The sequence below is a fragment of the Tiliqua scincoides genome, chromosome 1 (genome assembly GCF_035046505.1).
Source record: "Tiliqua scincoides isolate rTilSci1 chromosome 1, rTilSci1.hap2, whole genome shotgun sequence".
Lineage (NCBI taxonomy): Eukaryota > Metazoa > Chordata > Lepidosauria > Squamata > Scincidae > Tiliqua > Tiliqua scincoides.
Genome location: NC_089821.1, coordinates 269,934,585 through 269,950,220, shown reverse-complemented (window position 1 = coordinate 269,950,220; position 15,636 = coordinate 269,934,585). Strand labels below are relative to the sequence as shown.

At 43.1% G+C, this 15,636-nt stretch overlaps 1 protein-coding gene across 15 annotated transcripts in view; it reads left to right on the top strand.

Moving 5' to 3' along the window:
• NRXN1 (neurexin 1) overlaps positions 1–15,636 on the top strand; it is a 1,133,747-nt gene that overhangs the window by 141,160 nt on the left and 976,951 nt on the right. For 14 of the 15 annotated variants that reach the window (XM_066625872.1, XM_066625848.1, XM_066625811.1 and 11 more), the window contains one exon: positions 1,330–1,359. The exons of the other annotated variant lie outside the window; for it this stretch is intronic. In XM_066625872.1, coding sequence (XP_066481969.1) covers positions 1,330–1,359 — 30 coding nt within the window. The remainder of the gene's footprint in view (positions 1–1,329; positions 1,360–15,636) is intronic. 15 annotated transcript variants of the gene reach the window in all.

Genomic DNA, 15,636 nt, shown 5'->3' with positions numbered 1-15,636 from the left:
TTGTTTAAAACATTGTTTATTTAAATGATTAATAATGTGAGGTGATGCATTGGGAATGTGGACTCTCTACATTTGAAATCCCTCTTTCTTTAGGATTACTTGTTATATGTCTTACATGTGCGCCTAATTTTTTTTTTTTTTTTGTGACTTAGAAATATCAAGATATTCTTTAGGGAACTTATCTACCAATAAAACCAGCATATTCTATTGCACACCTTCTTTGTGTGAACAGAGCTTGACCAATGAAAACATCATGGTGTAGCATGCAACCAGTAGTATACTTCCTGAAAACCTCCAAGAGAAGTATACTTTTAATACTGAAATAACTGCGTCTCTGGCTGCCACTAAAAAACAAGTCTTCTTTTTAAAAAGTGCCATAAGCATTTGTTTATAAAATTAAATGCAAAATCAGAAGTTCTATTTAAGGAGATAAAAATGAAATGTCTCCAATTTGTTTTTGAAGAAACTGAATAATTTTGCTATCATTTGGCTAATTTTTTCCCCAAAAAACATACTTGTTTTGCATAGATTGTATAATTAAAATTGCATAACTATGACCAAAAAGCAAACAAACAAAAAAACGCAGTTCATTAGAAAAATGATTTTGGCCTCAATGTGCTTAAAGTGCTTTTCCATTTTAAATTGGAAAAATTGCTTGCTACCAAAGAGGGCTTTTCAATTATGATTGTTATTTTCTTGTCTCCAATGAATTGCTAATAATTTGCCTGCTCACGAACAGTCTTTCTGCTCTCATGTTTCACACAAACAAGGAGACATCCCTTGCATTATCATTTCAATGTGACCAAGGAATTATTTTATTTAATTATTTGAAATGCTCATTTTCAATGAGGGGAAAAAGATCAGACCCAGCCCATTCTTCAGGTGGACAGTATTCCAGGTTTGGAAGGAAAAAAAAAAAGAGAGAGAAAACTATCTTGCAGCAAAAGGACAAGAATTCCTCCTAGTGAAAGGATATGATCAAAATGCTGATGAGATAAGATGAAATATTCCAGGAATTTATTGAACTTGAAATCATATTCTTACTTTTTTGTCCTTAGCCCAACTTTAATGCCTATAAGAAGAAACCATACAGTGCAGCACTACTCTGTGTTAGAATAGCAACCCAATTACTCTTTTGCCCTGTTCCTGCCCCACCCCCCCAAAGCATTCCAACCAGTGGTTGAAAAATGCTCTTTTAATTTTCCTCTGTAATGCAAACATCTCACAGGAGACAGTTGCCTGTTGCAAAAAGCATTTTTGTCACTGTGATGATACCACCTTCCCATGCACCCTTGTTCATTGCTGACTGTGCTCTTGTTTCCCTTTAAGGTCTGGCGCACTTGATGATGGGCGACCAAGGTATGGGTTCTGCTCCTTTTCCACTCTGCTTTCATTGTTTTTTTTTCCTTGTTCTGTAGCTGCTTTGAAATCCATCACAGCAAACAATGGCCAAATGCTTGTGAGCTGTCTTGGGCTGCAAATAAGCACATAATTAGCCACATCTTTCTTTTTTGGTGTGTGTATGTGTGTGTGTGTGTATGTATATATATATAAATAGCTCTGTCTGTCTCTCTATCTACTGTTTTCTTTTATTTGTTCTTCAAATCTTTTGTTGTCTTCCTTTTCAACTGTTTCCCCTACCCCACTTGCAATATAATAACTGTTAAAAAAAAAAAAAGAAACAAAGGTGAAAGACAACCTGACTGGGAAATTTTCATGTGTCTAAGCACAATATTGAGCACAAAGGAAGTGCTCTCCCAGATAGATTGTGAGAAAGGCTTGAGTTTGTACCCAGTGAAAGAGACCCGCTTTGCATTAATGCATGGCTGTTTGGAAAACGCAGAAAGCACTTGCTCCTGGCTTCTGGAATGCCAAGAATACAGTTTTGCAACGTGTTGAAATAAGTGGTGTTTCCTCATCATCTTTTGCAACCCCCTCCTCCCTCTGAGTCGGTGTTCATGTCATTCCTGTGTCACTCGTTTGAAAATGAAGCATGAGTTACCTCTGTGTTCTTCTGCATGTACATGAAGGTTGAAAAGCAACAGTTCTAGAGTACGACAATTGCATTTCCATTTGTCTACCAACACTTCTTTCATGCTTTGTCCCTTTTCATGTTTCAGATGTGACAGCATTTACATTTACACACACATGACTCTTACTGTTGTTTCTCTTCTTTGTTCTCTTTTTTGTCTGGCGATGCTTTCTTCATGGAACCATTTCATCAAATCCATAGGTAAAAGTAAAGGTATTACATGACTTCCTTCCTCTCTTTCTTTTGAATGCCATCTGTATACTTTAAAGTATCTCTGAGTGATACAAATGTATGCATTTAGTGTTGATGCACTGTGGTGATAGGAGGTAGGTATTTTTTTTATAGTGAAATATTACATGGAGTGCAAGGTAAGGAAAGAATAAGACCGTTCCACTCAAAAGCTGACTTTCAATTTGAAGGTAGTTCTAATTTCTTTAAAGGACATTTTAAATAACTTCGTATCAAAATAACTTTGTTAATGCTCTGTTGCATCACCATGGTGCAAGACACTGTACAGAACATATGGGTGGCATGCATTTTACTTTTCCAGTAGGTTTTAAAATCTAATTATCATAAAGAGAGCAAATGCAAAAGGAGAGGGCTGAACTTGTCATAGGTGAGGGTTAACTGGTTGTGGCTGAGAGGTGAAACTATCCCAAGGTCCTAGAAAGACTTTGCAGAAGAAATGCATTTTGTAGAGAGTCAATGGAGGAACGGGAGTGGGCGGGAATGACTTGATGGAGGGGGATGGAGAGGCTTTTCCAGATTAAGGGAACAGCATGGAAGAAGGCTCGGAGCCAGGCGTTGGAGAAAGGAAGCTGAACTCAAGTCACCTTCTGAGGTATGGATGCTATTCTCAATGCCTGGCTAAATGTAAATTGAAAACTGTCAGAGGCATCGTCAAGCACAATTATATCACCATATAGTGGCAAGATGGAGAGAATCTTGGTCCAGGGCCAGCTGCTGTGGTGTGTAAGTCTAAGTAGAAAATGAGCTGATTTCTGCTACAGAACTTTGGGAATACTTCTATTGGTGAGATTTCCCACATAACATTAGCATGATCAGAGAGAGAGAGAGAAAGAGCACAAATGAAAGTGTGGCTATATTTTTTCCCCCAGTTGATTGCGTGAGTTCTTTTTTTAACCCTTGATGTTGATAATAAATAAAACCAGTTCTCTATTGCAGCATCACTTGGTAAGTTTGCAACCACTTTAGTATATTTATGTAATTAATACAAAAATGGGGTGATTCAGCAAAGTGAAGCACTTTTTAAGTCCCATGTATCTTAAAGGGAAAATGAAATGCATGCCTCTTTCTAGCTTCTTGGAACTAGCAGGACTTAAAAGTGCTGGTTTTGGCTTAAGCTGCCGAGGTGCATAACATACCTATGGCTTTAATTTCACTTTTCTTGGAAGCAGGGTCATTCCAGCAGCTTTTATGTTCTAGATCATGTTCTATAGAATAACACTTCTCTCGCACTCTACACTGAGTAGCTATTGTAGATTTTTTTTTGTGATTATTGGGTTCCAGCAATACCTTGACTTTCTTCCACTTGACTTTCATCAGTTTGCTCTTTCAGTCATTTCCAAATATAACCAAATTTCATCCATGTGCTTTCTTCTTTCATCTGATTTCATCAAACCTTCCACAATGTTCATCAACGTTCTAATGTTTGTTTTTCTTTTATTTCTGTTTATTTGGTTTTCACACATATCTGCATGTGTTACACTGTGGGCCTTTGGTATCCACAGGGGATTGGTTCTACAACCCCCCTCCCCCCATGGATACTGAAATCCATGGATAATGAAATCCATACGGAGCCAGGGTCGCACCTGAAAGGACACACCTGGGGGCCGCACTGGGACCTCCAAAGGTTGCACCTGCCTTCCAGTCTCTTCTGAAGATCTGGACACACTTCCAATTTGTGTCTGTGATTCTTGTTGTGCCCTGGAGGTGTTCTGAGGCTGGAGAAGGCCCATGGAGTGGGTTGTGGGACTTCTTCAGTGTCAGAACACCTCCTATCTATGACCAGAAGTTGCAGGTATGAACTGGAAGTGGCTTACGATCACATCCTTGAGGCCTTCTGAGGCCAACAAAGGCCTGTGGCCCACTCCACACATCTTCCTCGGCCTCAAAACACTTCCTGGATGTGACCAGAGGTGGCTTCTGGTTTCATCCAGGGGGCCCTCTGAGCCGTGGGTTTGGCATTTGTGGATGTTCAGCATCCTCTGAGCTTTTTTGCCAGCTAAAATAAATTTGTGAGCTAAATAAGGCTATGCTTCGACATTCATCCATTTTTGACTTTTGCCCATGCTCTGGTCTCTAACCAGACAAAAGTGCAAGGTATTGCTATGTTTTAGTTCTTTGAAATGCCAGTGTCATACAGTCAGTATGATAGCTATATACCTACTGTGTTTGTGAGTGTACGCGTATGTGTATTCTTTGAGTACTACTAAGATATCTAATGTAATGTAAGAGTCCTTCAGCTTTAAAAGTCACAGTTGAAGATAAATAAAAAGAATAGAAACTACAAAACCTAATCACTTATTGTGATTGTGGTGTTTTCTCAACCCTTCAGAAACACATTTCTCACTCTGAAAGTGTATTTCTATGTACAAAACATTCCATGTTTTGTACATAGTTGGAAAGACTATCCACTTGATCCAGCAAAAGTGAAAATCACCAATTTTAATAGGAGAGGGATAGCCATGTGCTTAAATTTCCTGCTCCACATGTGCTTTACTTAGGCTGGATTGTGCTTATAAATTTACAGAATGAGTTTATCATATACAACTATTTTTCTGTAATATCTGCTGGACTGTATATCTCATATAACATTGTGTGTGAAGCTTAATTAATTTTATTTAAGGAATGCATTAAAAAGGATCATGTATTGATGTCTAGCTGTATTAATTACTTGAACTCATATGTACAGGAAATGTCAGGTTGTAAACTACTTGGAGAAAAGGTCCAATTTTGTGCCAAATGGAGATACAAATCTCAAGCTAATCCAACTACGTCATTTTCAGTTTGACTGGGCTATTTTTCTGACTTCATTTGCTCCCTTTGTGTTCATTACTTTGATGTGAGAATACTGAGAGCAGAGATGTGTGATGCAGATAATTATTGACAATTAAGTCTCAAAAATACTGCATGTAAATCACTACTACAAATGGAATGAAAAAAGAGGGTGTAAATGTGCAATATACATGACACTGCTGTGTTATGTAGCTGCACCAAATTAGGATATTTTTGAAATGGAGGGACTGTCACTGATTTCAAACAACCAGTGTTGACTAAGCCCAATTCTGAGCTTGGCACTCCGGCTTTCTGCCGGAGCACACTGTCACAAATGTAAGGCACATCTGCGAGGCTTACCACTGGGCCAGTTCCCATACTAGCCCAGTGCTGGCAGGCGTTGGGCTAGTGCCAGGCGGGCGCCAGGCAGGCATCTCATGGACTGCTGAGCCGTGGCACGATAAGCGGGGGCGGGGAGGTGGGCAGGGACGAGGCATTCCAGGGAGGGGGAGGCAGGCACAGGGCAGAGAGAGAGTGGGGAGGAGGCATGATAGGGAGGCGGGAGGCAGAGAAAGGGCAGGCGGGAGGCATGCCGGGTGAGGGAGGGAGGCAGGTCCCATGGAGCTCCTCATAACCAGATCCAAGGCATTTGTGTGGGGCTTGGCGCCCTACACGAACACCTTTACCTTGCCACCAACATTTTGGTTGGTGGTAAAGTGAGTAGCCCCATTGCGGGGCTGCTTCCCTTACCTGGGAGAAGGGGACGAAAGACCCCTTCATCCGAGGTGCCGCCCACAGCAGGCTGAGGCACGCAGGATGTGGCAGGAGCCGTTCTCAGCACCACTGCAGCCACGAGCCCCAGGCAGCTCAGGATTGGGCTGCCCAGCTACAATCCTATCCACACTTTCCTGGGACTTACTTCTGAGTAGACATGCATAGGATTGGGCTCTTACGAGCTTAAGAACTGGATTGCATATACTTGATTTTTTTTAAATGGCCTTCAGGTTTCTTTTGCTCTTCTTCCTCTGTTATGGTGTTCTGCTTGAAAACATTTTGCCGTGAGCATTTCAACATGAAAATAGCTCTCTTTGTCACTGTCTATCTCTCTCTCATCTCTTGATTAGTCAACACTTGATTCTTCATGGCAACCTTCAGTCTCGAAAGACTATGATATCGCACTCTGAAAGGTGGTTCTGGCACAGCGTCTAGTGTGGCTGAAAAGGCCAATCCGGGAGTGACAGTCCCTTCCACACCGGGAGCAAGTGCAGTCTGTCCCTGGTCTGTCTCCCTGGCTATGGGCCTTCCTTCTTTGCCTCTTTGCCTCAGACTGTTGGCCAAGTGTCTCTTCAAACTGGGAAAGGCCATGCTGCACAGCCTGCCTCCAAGCGGGCCGCTCAGAGGCCAGGGTTTCCCACTTGTTGAGGTCCATCCCTAAGGCCTTCAGATCCCTCTTGCAGATGTCCTTGTATTGCAGCTGTGGTCTACCTGTAGGGAGCTTTCCTTGCACGAGTTCACCATAGAGGAGATCCTTTGGGATCCGGCCATCATCCATTCTCACGACATGACCGAGCCAACGCAGGCATCTCTGTTTCAGCAGTGCATACATGCTAGGGATTCCAGCATGTTCCAGGACTGTGTTGTTAGGAACTTTGTCCTGCCAGGTGATGCCGAGGATGCGCCGGAGGCAGCACATGTGGAAAGCGTTCAGTTTCCTCTCCTGTTGTGAGCGGAGAGTCCATGACTCACTGCAGTACAGAAGTGTACTCAGGACGCAAGCTCTGTAGACCTGGATCTTGGTATGTTCTGTCAGCTTCTTGTTGGACCAGACTCTCTTTGTGAGTCTGGAAAACATGGTAGCTGCTTTACCGATGCGTTTGTTTAGCTCAGTATCGAGAGAAAGAATGTCGGAGATCGTTGAGCCAAGGTACACAAAGTCATGGACAAGCTCCAGTTCATGCGAAGAGATTGTAATGCAGGGAGGTGGGTCCACATCCTGAACCATGACCTGTGTGAGCTGTCTCCACTGAAATTTATTCTTGGAATTGAATCTTATGCTCTGCACTGCACCAACATAGCTATTGATAACCCTTACAAAACACTCATGTAACAATGTAGAATGTTTTATGATTAGGCTGCTGTTGATACTTGCCTCCTTGAGTAAATTGGAGGATTACTTTGTGTTATCTTGTCATTGTTCTAAAGACTAATGTTAAAACCGACTCATCAGTCCTAGCAGGCAGAGCTGCGTGGACCACTGTGGTTTTTTTGTGTGTTTTTTTTTAAACCTGATATTACAAGAAGAACATCAGATGCCTGTAATGGAGTAATTATTTAGTTACGAGAAATCAGTGTGTGAATTTCAACACCCCCTCCCATCTTCACTATTTGTTCTATCCTGCATGACTATCAAAATAGTTCTTAACAATAACCCACAACACACAGTAAAATCCATTAAAAACTCAGCACAAAAACTGCAGTTAAGAACACAATACAAATCACACTTGTTGCCCTCTTAGAGCATGTTTCAGTTCTTGAAATTGCAGCAGCCCAGTTAGCATCTTCATTCTTGACCCATAGTCTCCAGCCTTCAAAAAATCTACTGCCTGTCCACTTCCTTGCTCTCAATAATATATAGCTCCTCCTATCCTGTACAGTAAGGTTGTGGTGCTCTAAGGACACAGTCCTAACCCCTTATGTCAGTACTTTCCAGCACTGGCATAGCGGTGCCAATGGGACATATGCTGCGTCCTGCTGTTGGGTGTAACTCACAGAGTCCTCCTCAAAGTAAGGGAATGTTTGTTCCCTTACCTCAGAACTGCATTGCCCTTACGTCAGTGCTGGAAAGCACTGACATAAGGGGTTAGGATTGTGGCCTAAATCTCCTTTATACAACTCTATGTGTCCACCACCAATTGTTTTCCTTTTCTCAGCTCTCTGCCTACTTTGTCCCAATGTCTTTATCCAGCATGTCTCTTCTCAGCTCTCTATCCTTGGATATCTGTTTCCTTCCACTGCCTTTCAGACCTCTCAGCCTATCTTGACCTTAAGGGCTTGGAAGTTTCTTCAGAGCTCCCTTTCTCATGGATCCCTTCCTTTTTCTTCTCTCCCTGTCTTATCAAACATTGCTCTTCCACTTGCTCTGCCTTCAGGTTCTTTCTCCATCTGTTGCCATCTTTTCACAAGGCCTCACTGCATGTTCCCAAGCAAGCAAACATTTCCTCTATGAAAGGTGGATTCTAAAGGGGGGCAGGGTTAACTCACAATTTTAGTAATGGGCTGTGTCAGAATGCCAGATGCAAGGGAGGGCACCAGAATGAGGTCTCTTGTTATCTGGTGTGCTCCCTGGGGCATTTGGTGGGCTGCTGTGAGATACAGGAAGCTGGACTAGATGGGCCTATGGCCTGATCCAGTGGGGCTGTTCTTATGTTCTTATGTTCACAGTGTTTGTATATATTTGCAATGGTTCACAGCCCTGATTTGCTGTTGATTCTGCATCTTTTTAAATCTTCTTCCTAGGAATGGTTTTGTTACCATGTAGCCAATCAGGTGGTTTTGATATGTCCAGTTCTGGTCGCCATATCTCAAAAAGGTTATAGTGGAAATGGAAAAGGGACAGTAGAGAGCAACCAAAAGGATTACTGGGCTGGGGCACCCTTACAAGGAAAGACTACAGCATTTGGGGCTCTTCAGTCTAGAAAAGCGGCGCCTGAGCAGAAACATGATTGAGACATACAAAATTATGCAGGGGATGAATAATTCTTCTCCCTCTCACACAACACCAGAACCAGAGGACATCCACTAAAATAGAGCGTTGGGAGAGTTAGGACAGACAAAATAAAATATTTCTTTACCCAGCATGTCATTAGTTTGTGGAACTCCTTGCCACAAGATGTGGTGATGGCAGCTGACCTGGATTCCTTTAAAGTGAAGTGCAGCTCAGTCCTATCTTGCACTGGAACATGCAAGTCAGGAGGTGCAAAGTGGCTCAGCCGAAGGTAAGGGGAAACTCTTCCCCTTACTTCTGGGTAAGTCACTGCAGCCCCTATGGGTCTCCTTGGTCTTGCGCCACCTCCTGAGATGACACAAATCTGAGGAGAGTGAAGCAGCTTGAAACTGGTCCGCGCTGCTCAGGTATGGGGGCTAGGATCAGGCATAAGAGCTGGATCCCAGCCCCACCTCCTACTCCCCGCCTGCTCCCAGGACTGCCCTCCACCTGCCCTCCCCCTGCCCCGGAACACCTCTCTTCCACCTCCTCCCTGCCTTCTCCCCACCCTTCACAGACCCTTGTGTTGGCTGAGCTCGGCGGACACAAGGCTCACTCCATCCACTGGTGTGAAGGCTGAATTAAGTCTCCTTGGGCCGGCACACCTCTGCATGCTGGGCCAGCTGACTCTTGAGTAGGTGCAAACATGCCTTATGGTACATTTGCAACCCTCCTGGGCCAGCGCAAGTCCCAAAGGCGAGTCAGTATTGCACCCCTAAACAAATTTCTGCAGGAAAAGTCCATCACAGGTTACAAGCCATAATGAGTGTGTGCAACCTCCTGATTTTTTAAGTAGGCCACCTCAGAATGCTAGGTGCATAGGAGGGCGCCAGGATGCAGGTCTCTTATTGTCTTGTGTGCTGTCTGAGGCTTCTGGTGGGCCACTGTGAGATACAGATAGCTGGACTAAATGGGCTTTTGACCTGATCCGGCAGGGCTATTCTTATGTTCTTATGATGATGATTTTTTTTAATGATTATGCTCTACTACATGATGATGTTCTTGAGTGCAAACAAAGTCACATTAGAGTGAAGGTGGACTATGAGTTCACTTATAGAGAAAGTAATAGGATCTCACTCTGAATTAGCTTTGTTTACCCTAAATTACATCATAATTTGACCAATTCTATTAGCTATTTGATGATGATGCTGTTCCTAGGGAGAAGGAAACCTGTTTGTAAAAGAAATGGCACCAAAACAAACACAGTTCACTCTGGTGTGACAACAGACAGTAATCAGCCTGGGAAGAGGGACTCTGGCTGTGTTATATACATTTGCTCTGCACTGAAAAACCCCTGCACTTTGCACTGGGGAAAATGTTCATAAAATTTTATTTCAGTTTGGGGGCAGCCCTACTTTGCATCTTTAGCAATTTTGCCCCTTTCTCCCTATCCCTGAGCGTCCTAGTATTCAATCCACACACAAAACCTTACCTATACCTAGGGCCTGTGTGATATTTTAATTTATCCAAATTGACAGCTTTCCCTTCTCCCAAAGAAGTTGGATTGACAACCCTGAGCAGCTGGAAGGTTTATGACATTCTGTATTGACACATCAGCACATCCAATCACTGTCAGATGCTTCACTGCCACCAGTGCAATGCAATAATAATAATAGGGTTCTGTTACTATAAAAAGTACAGGTAGTTTTCATTTTTGAATCTATACTGATAATTCTTTGAAATATGTTCAATATTTTTAAATAATATTAGGATTCTCACATTATGTTTATAATCTTATGCATAAGAACAGATTAGGCGCTTCAAAGTTGTGCTGTGTTTATTTTGGCAATTAATAATGGCAATAAAAATAGATACTCTTAAAATGTGAACGTGGGATTATTAAGATTCAATATAGAGGTTGTAGGGCTAGGAACAGTCCCTTCACTCATGCCAGAACTTGGGATCAAAACCTAGATTTTGATATTTCCAACAGGACCACCTTTCACCTGATTTTGTTGATTTGGTGCAATAGGGCCCCGCATGGAGGGGGCGTCATGCTGTGGCAGATGTTGGGCCACCCGTGGCCGCCGTGTAGAGGCTGGATCAGTGAGTGGAACTCCTATGTGTTGCACCTGCCCCCCCCTGGGTCCAGCTGGGCCAAAATCACTCCCCTGGAAACAGTTGGTGGTGACATCATCACATCACTGCCATCTACTTCAGGGCTGTGCTTCATGTGAGGCAACATCAGCCCTGGGCTTAATGCTGCAGCCAGTGCCAGTAAATTGGGGGGCTGCAAAGCTCTCGGCATTGGTTACAACCTACAACCCTGATTACCAGTAATTTTCACTAAATCTCTGCCTTTATGTGGCGTAAGAGCTGTGCCATTTAATTGGCAGGTGTGAAAAGGGTGAGGTACTTCCCTTTCACCCCTTTCCTATGTATTTCATTGCCCCATAGAAGTATTATATATTTTTATTTTAATATGAATAAAATATTTGTATGGTGCCTCTATATCATATATGCCACTTAAGACGGCTTAACAACAAATCATTAAAACAACATAAGAAGGAGTCTCACTAACAGACCAATCCTGTTGGGTGCTTACGATCCTTCAAAAGATATGCTGCTGTTGTGCGTTGTGGGACTGCCAGAGCTGTGAGACTGCTGGAAGACTGGCATGTGCCAATGGCCCACCCAGACCATGCCAGAGTAGGTAAGTAGGCAGGGGCAGGTCATGGGTGTTTCAGAGGAGGATGAGGGCAGGGAGTGGGTGGGGATGGGAGGGTGTGGCTTGGCAGCAGCAGCACATGCCAGAATTCTGTCCCTCTGTCCTGGCCCAGACCCATCCTCTGAGGCTCTTCAACGTGCCAGCTAAATAACTGGCTTAGGTCCAAGGAGGCCCATTGGCAGCCAGGCAGCCTACCAGGAGATAAATAAAAGTATTTTTTTCTTACATCTCCCGGCCATTTAGTTGCCTCCACCCCCACCCCAGTAGGATGCAGTGCACATTATTCTTTGTCTGCTGCATCACATAAATTGGTGGTAGGAAAGAATTGGGGGCTACAAACATAAAGCAGCAGATAAGGCCAATAAACACACCATTAATTTACAGGTATTCGGGCAGATTCCCTTACTTCTCCCAAGGAGCCTCCTGCGGTGGCGCGGGAGGTGCAGGATTCGGCAGCAGCCCTCCTCGGAGCCGCCGAACCTGGGCGCTGCAGGCAGCTCAGGATTGGGCTGTAATTGTATTCAACCACTTCAAATATTATTTTACTACTTCATTTTATTATTATTATTATTATTATTATTATTATTATTATTATTATTGTGTGTGTGTGTGTGTGAGAGAGAGAGAGAGAGGATACCCACCCAACAAGGGAGGACACAAAAAACCCCTAACCACTGTCTGCCCTCCTCCACCACTTATCTTTCTTTACTTATTTGTATGATTTAATTCCAAATATGTCCATTATTGTTAAGGCTTGGTTCCTTTGGCTACTTAGAAAAAAATCTGTCAAAGCACTTTGTGAGCCTGAGAAGTAGCATGACAGTGAACATTCCAAAGGGGGAAGGGGGTTGAGACAAGCAAAAGCGGGGGGGGGGGGACTCCTGACTAGGCCTGGGAGCCTCCAAAAGCCAGAAAAGGTATGGAGCCATAAACTAACTCACTACCACTAACCACTCACAGCCCTATAACCCTTCGTTAGATATATAAATGTCTTCTTTTATGCTCTGCCATTTTCCAACTGAAGCAAGCTGCGATAACGATCCACCAACGCTCTTCCTCCAATGCCTTGCTCTAGCCAAATGGGGAGAGGACGGAGAAGTGGCCATTAATGCCGCCTAAGCTCTGCCCTCATTTCCATGGCAGCTCTCCCTTTTGCTTGCCCAAGTGCCATGTGTGGGTGGGCCAAAATACACCACATGAAGCCCTCATGGTCAAACCCAATTTGTTTTAAGTATCAATCCTGCAGAAATAAATCTTGGACTGTGCAAAGCAAATAGTATGTGTATATTGCAGAGAGGGGAATGTGTTTTGGAGAAATATTAAATGTGACAGAATCTTGCAAGGAAAGGGAGGGACAAAATGCTATAATTTTTTATAGGCTCTGAAATACAGAAAACGTATTCTCAACTTATTCAAATATTGCCTAGTTTTATTGCTAGCAATAGAGGCTAGCCATTCTCCCCCCCCCACTTTGCTCCCCCCATGGTATATACCAAACCATGTTTTTGCTTTGTTTTTTTTGTTTTTTTTAAAGTCCTAGAAGACTTTTGGAAGTCATCCAGTTCTTCTAACCCTTGTGACTTTCTACCTTAGAATTCTCTCCAAGGCCATAAATCATTTAAGTATGTGTGTCATCTCTCCTGTTCTTTTGGAATGAGAATAAGATTTGCTTCATTTTATTCATTTTTCCAATATGAAAGATACAGAAGGTGTAAGCTAGTATCATCTGTTGGACTGGCTTTTCCTAGGAAAACAGAATGTGCAAGTGACGAGGCTTCAGAATTTGATCCAGTGAAACTTCTGCCATTGAAGAATCCACTTTGTCTACTTTTCAGGAATGCCTCCTATAGAATCAATAAATCAATATTATTTGTTGTTATGTTATTGCATTATCTTTCAAACATTTTGTCTATTGTACAAATATCTTCTCTTATAAACTTGAGTTGGAGAAAAGAGGAAGAATCAGATCTCTGTTCTTGGAGGGAGTGTGAGGTCTGGCTCCTGTGCAGTAGCTGAAGGGGAAGTCTGGAACCAGTACTGAGGGAATTTCCTTCTCCAAGTCAGTCTCCTCTGTGGGGTCATCCACCTCCTCTCTAGAGTGAAGGGTTTTGTTCTCACGGACATGGTAGAAACTAGCACTCATTTGTATATTACTACAGTATAGAAATTTGATGATTTCGCTATTAAATTTATAATTATGTTGAAAGCATTTTTCAGTTGGTGATAGTGTGGAACTTTACCATGTGGAAAATATATATGGTAGGAATCAGCAAGCGGCGGTCCCAAGGTCAAATCAGGACATTCAATACACCAGTAAATTTTCATTCCCCAATTGCTGATCTAGATGTGAGAGGGGTGCATGAAGGGAGTAGTGCTTGCTCAGATTCATTGCCAGTCCACTGGGATCTGACTAATGGGATCTGGCTGGGATGGGATCTGGCTGATACCTTCCTTCCCTACCTCAAGATGGTAGTTCTACAAAACTATTTCCTAGTAAAGACTCTAATACAGGGGTGTCAAACATAAGGCCCGGGGGCTGGATGCAGCCCACAGAAGCTTTTTATCCGGCCCTCAGGCTCTCATCTGCTGAGCAGTACTGAAGTGTTACTGCTGAAAGGGCAGCTCACACGAAAGTAGGGCTGTCCCATATCTTGAAATATGATCAAAAAGATTTGCATTTTTTCTCTTCTGTCATTTGCAGCTAATTAGTTCCTAAGTGAGAAAAGGTGCTTATTTTTGGTTATGACGTGTTTAATGACATCACTTCCGAATGAATGCTATTCGGTCCTTGGTATGAAAAGAGTTTGACACCTCTGCTCTAATACATGAATGACGGCACAATCCTATCAGGGCTGGCCAGCACTGGAACATGAGTTCTGCTGCTGAATACTGCTGAAAAGGAACCATAAAGGTCTTTCTGGCAGCGCACCGAGTAGCTCTCCTGCCACCAGCCAAAGCAAGTAAGTCAGTGGGAAAGGCAGGAGGGGGTGGGATAGGGCAGAATGGGGGTGGTCAGGGGACAAAACTGGGCAGAGAGGTGGAGTTGCAGGAGCAGTGAATCTGGCAGCAGCAGCACGCACTGGATCCTATCCCCCATTCCTGCAGCCTTCCTGCCCCCTTTCAGACTTGAGTTAGCTAAATCTCTAGCACAAGACCAACTAGACCCACTGTGGAGCAGGAGTCTTACAGAAATGTTTGGGAATTTAAATCCCCTTTTCCCTCTTAAGCCTCCCAATCCTCCCCTCTCCACTGGATACAGCATGACCATTTTTTGGCATGGCTGCACCAGTGGGGGAGGAAAAGAATAGGTGTATTTGTATATCACTATATATTTGGTATTACTGTATTTCAGCAGAGTCCTGACCAAAGCATATGATTACTTAGATGTCCATTGCATCCCTTCAAAAAACTTTGCTTCATTGGATGCATACCAATTTGTACTAGTGACTGTAAAAGGAAACATGAGTTAAGGACAGGGGAGGGGGATCCTGGTTATCTGAATCTACTCCATATTGATACTTTGATGCAGGTAATATAGCAGTGCTATAGCAAACGTCTTGAAAATCCATCTGTGTGGTCTTTCCCTTCCTCTTAAAATCATATCCATGGAACCTTTCCACCTTCTAAGCCATACTAATTACCTACCATGTGATACAAAGAGGAATCTTCAACAGTGTACCTAGCTGAAATTCTCATGAGACTGAAGCCAGAAAAACAGGGCAGAGAGGATCTAAAAATATATTTCATAATGCTCTTACTAACTAATGTAGTTAGCTGATGTAGAGCTCCTTCCATGTCCTGGGTAGGTGGGTGGAATCTAAGAACTGTAGTTTCAGTCAATAAGTAGCAGAAGGTTATCATATAGCAGAAGATTCCACTGTGTATGTAATTCGTCTGGATTAAAACACCACAGAAAAATTATCCTCATAAGTGCTTAAGAAACATGGATAACCTAGAGGCTAGCAAGCGGATTCATAGATTACCATGCAAATGCATACCTGAATCCTTCCTTCCTTATGAACACACGTGGGCTATCACTGTCTCATGTGTTATTTCCTTCACCACCTTCCCTGTCTCCTTCGTGCTATAAAAGGGATGTGGCCACTGCTGCCAGCTAAGTCCTCAGGGAGAACAAGTTGGCAAGGAGAAATGCAC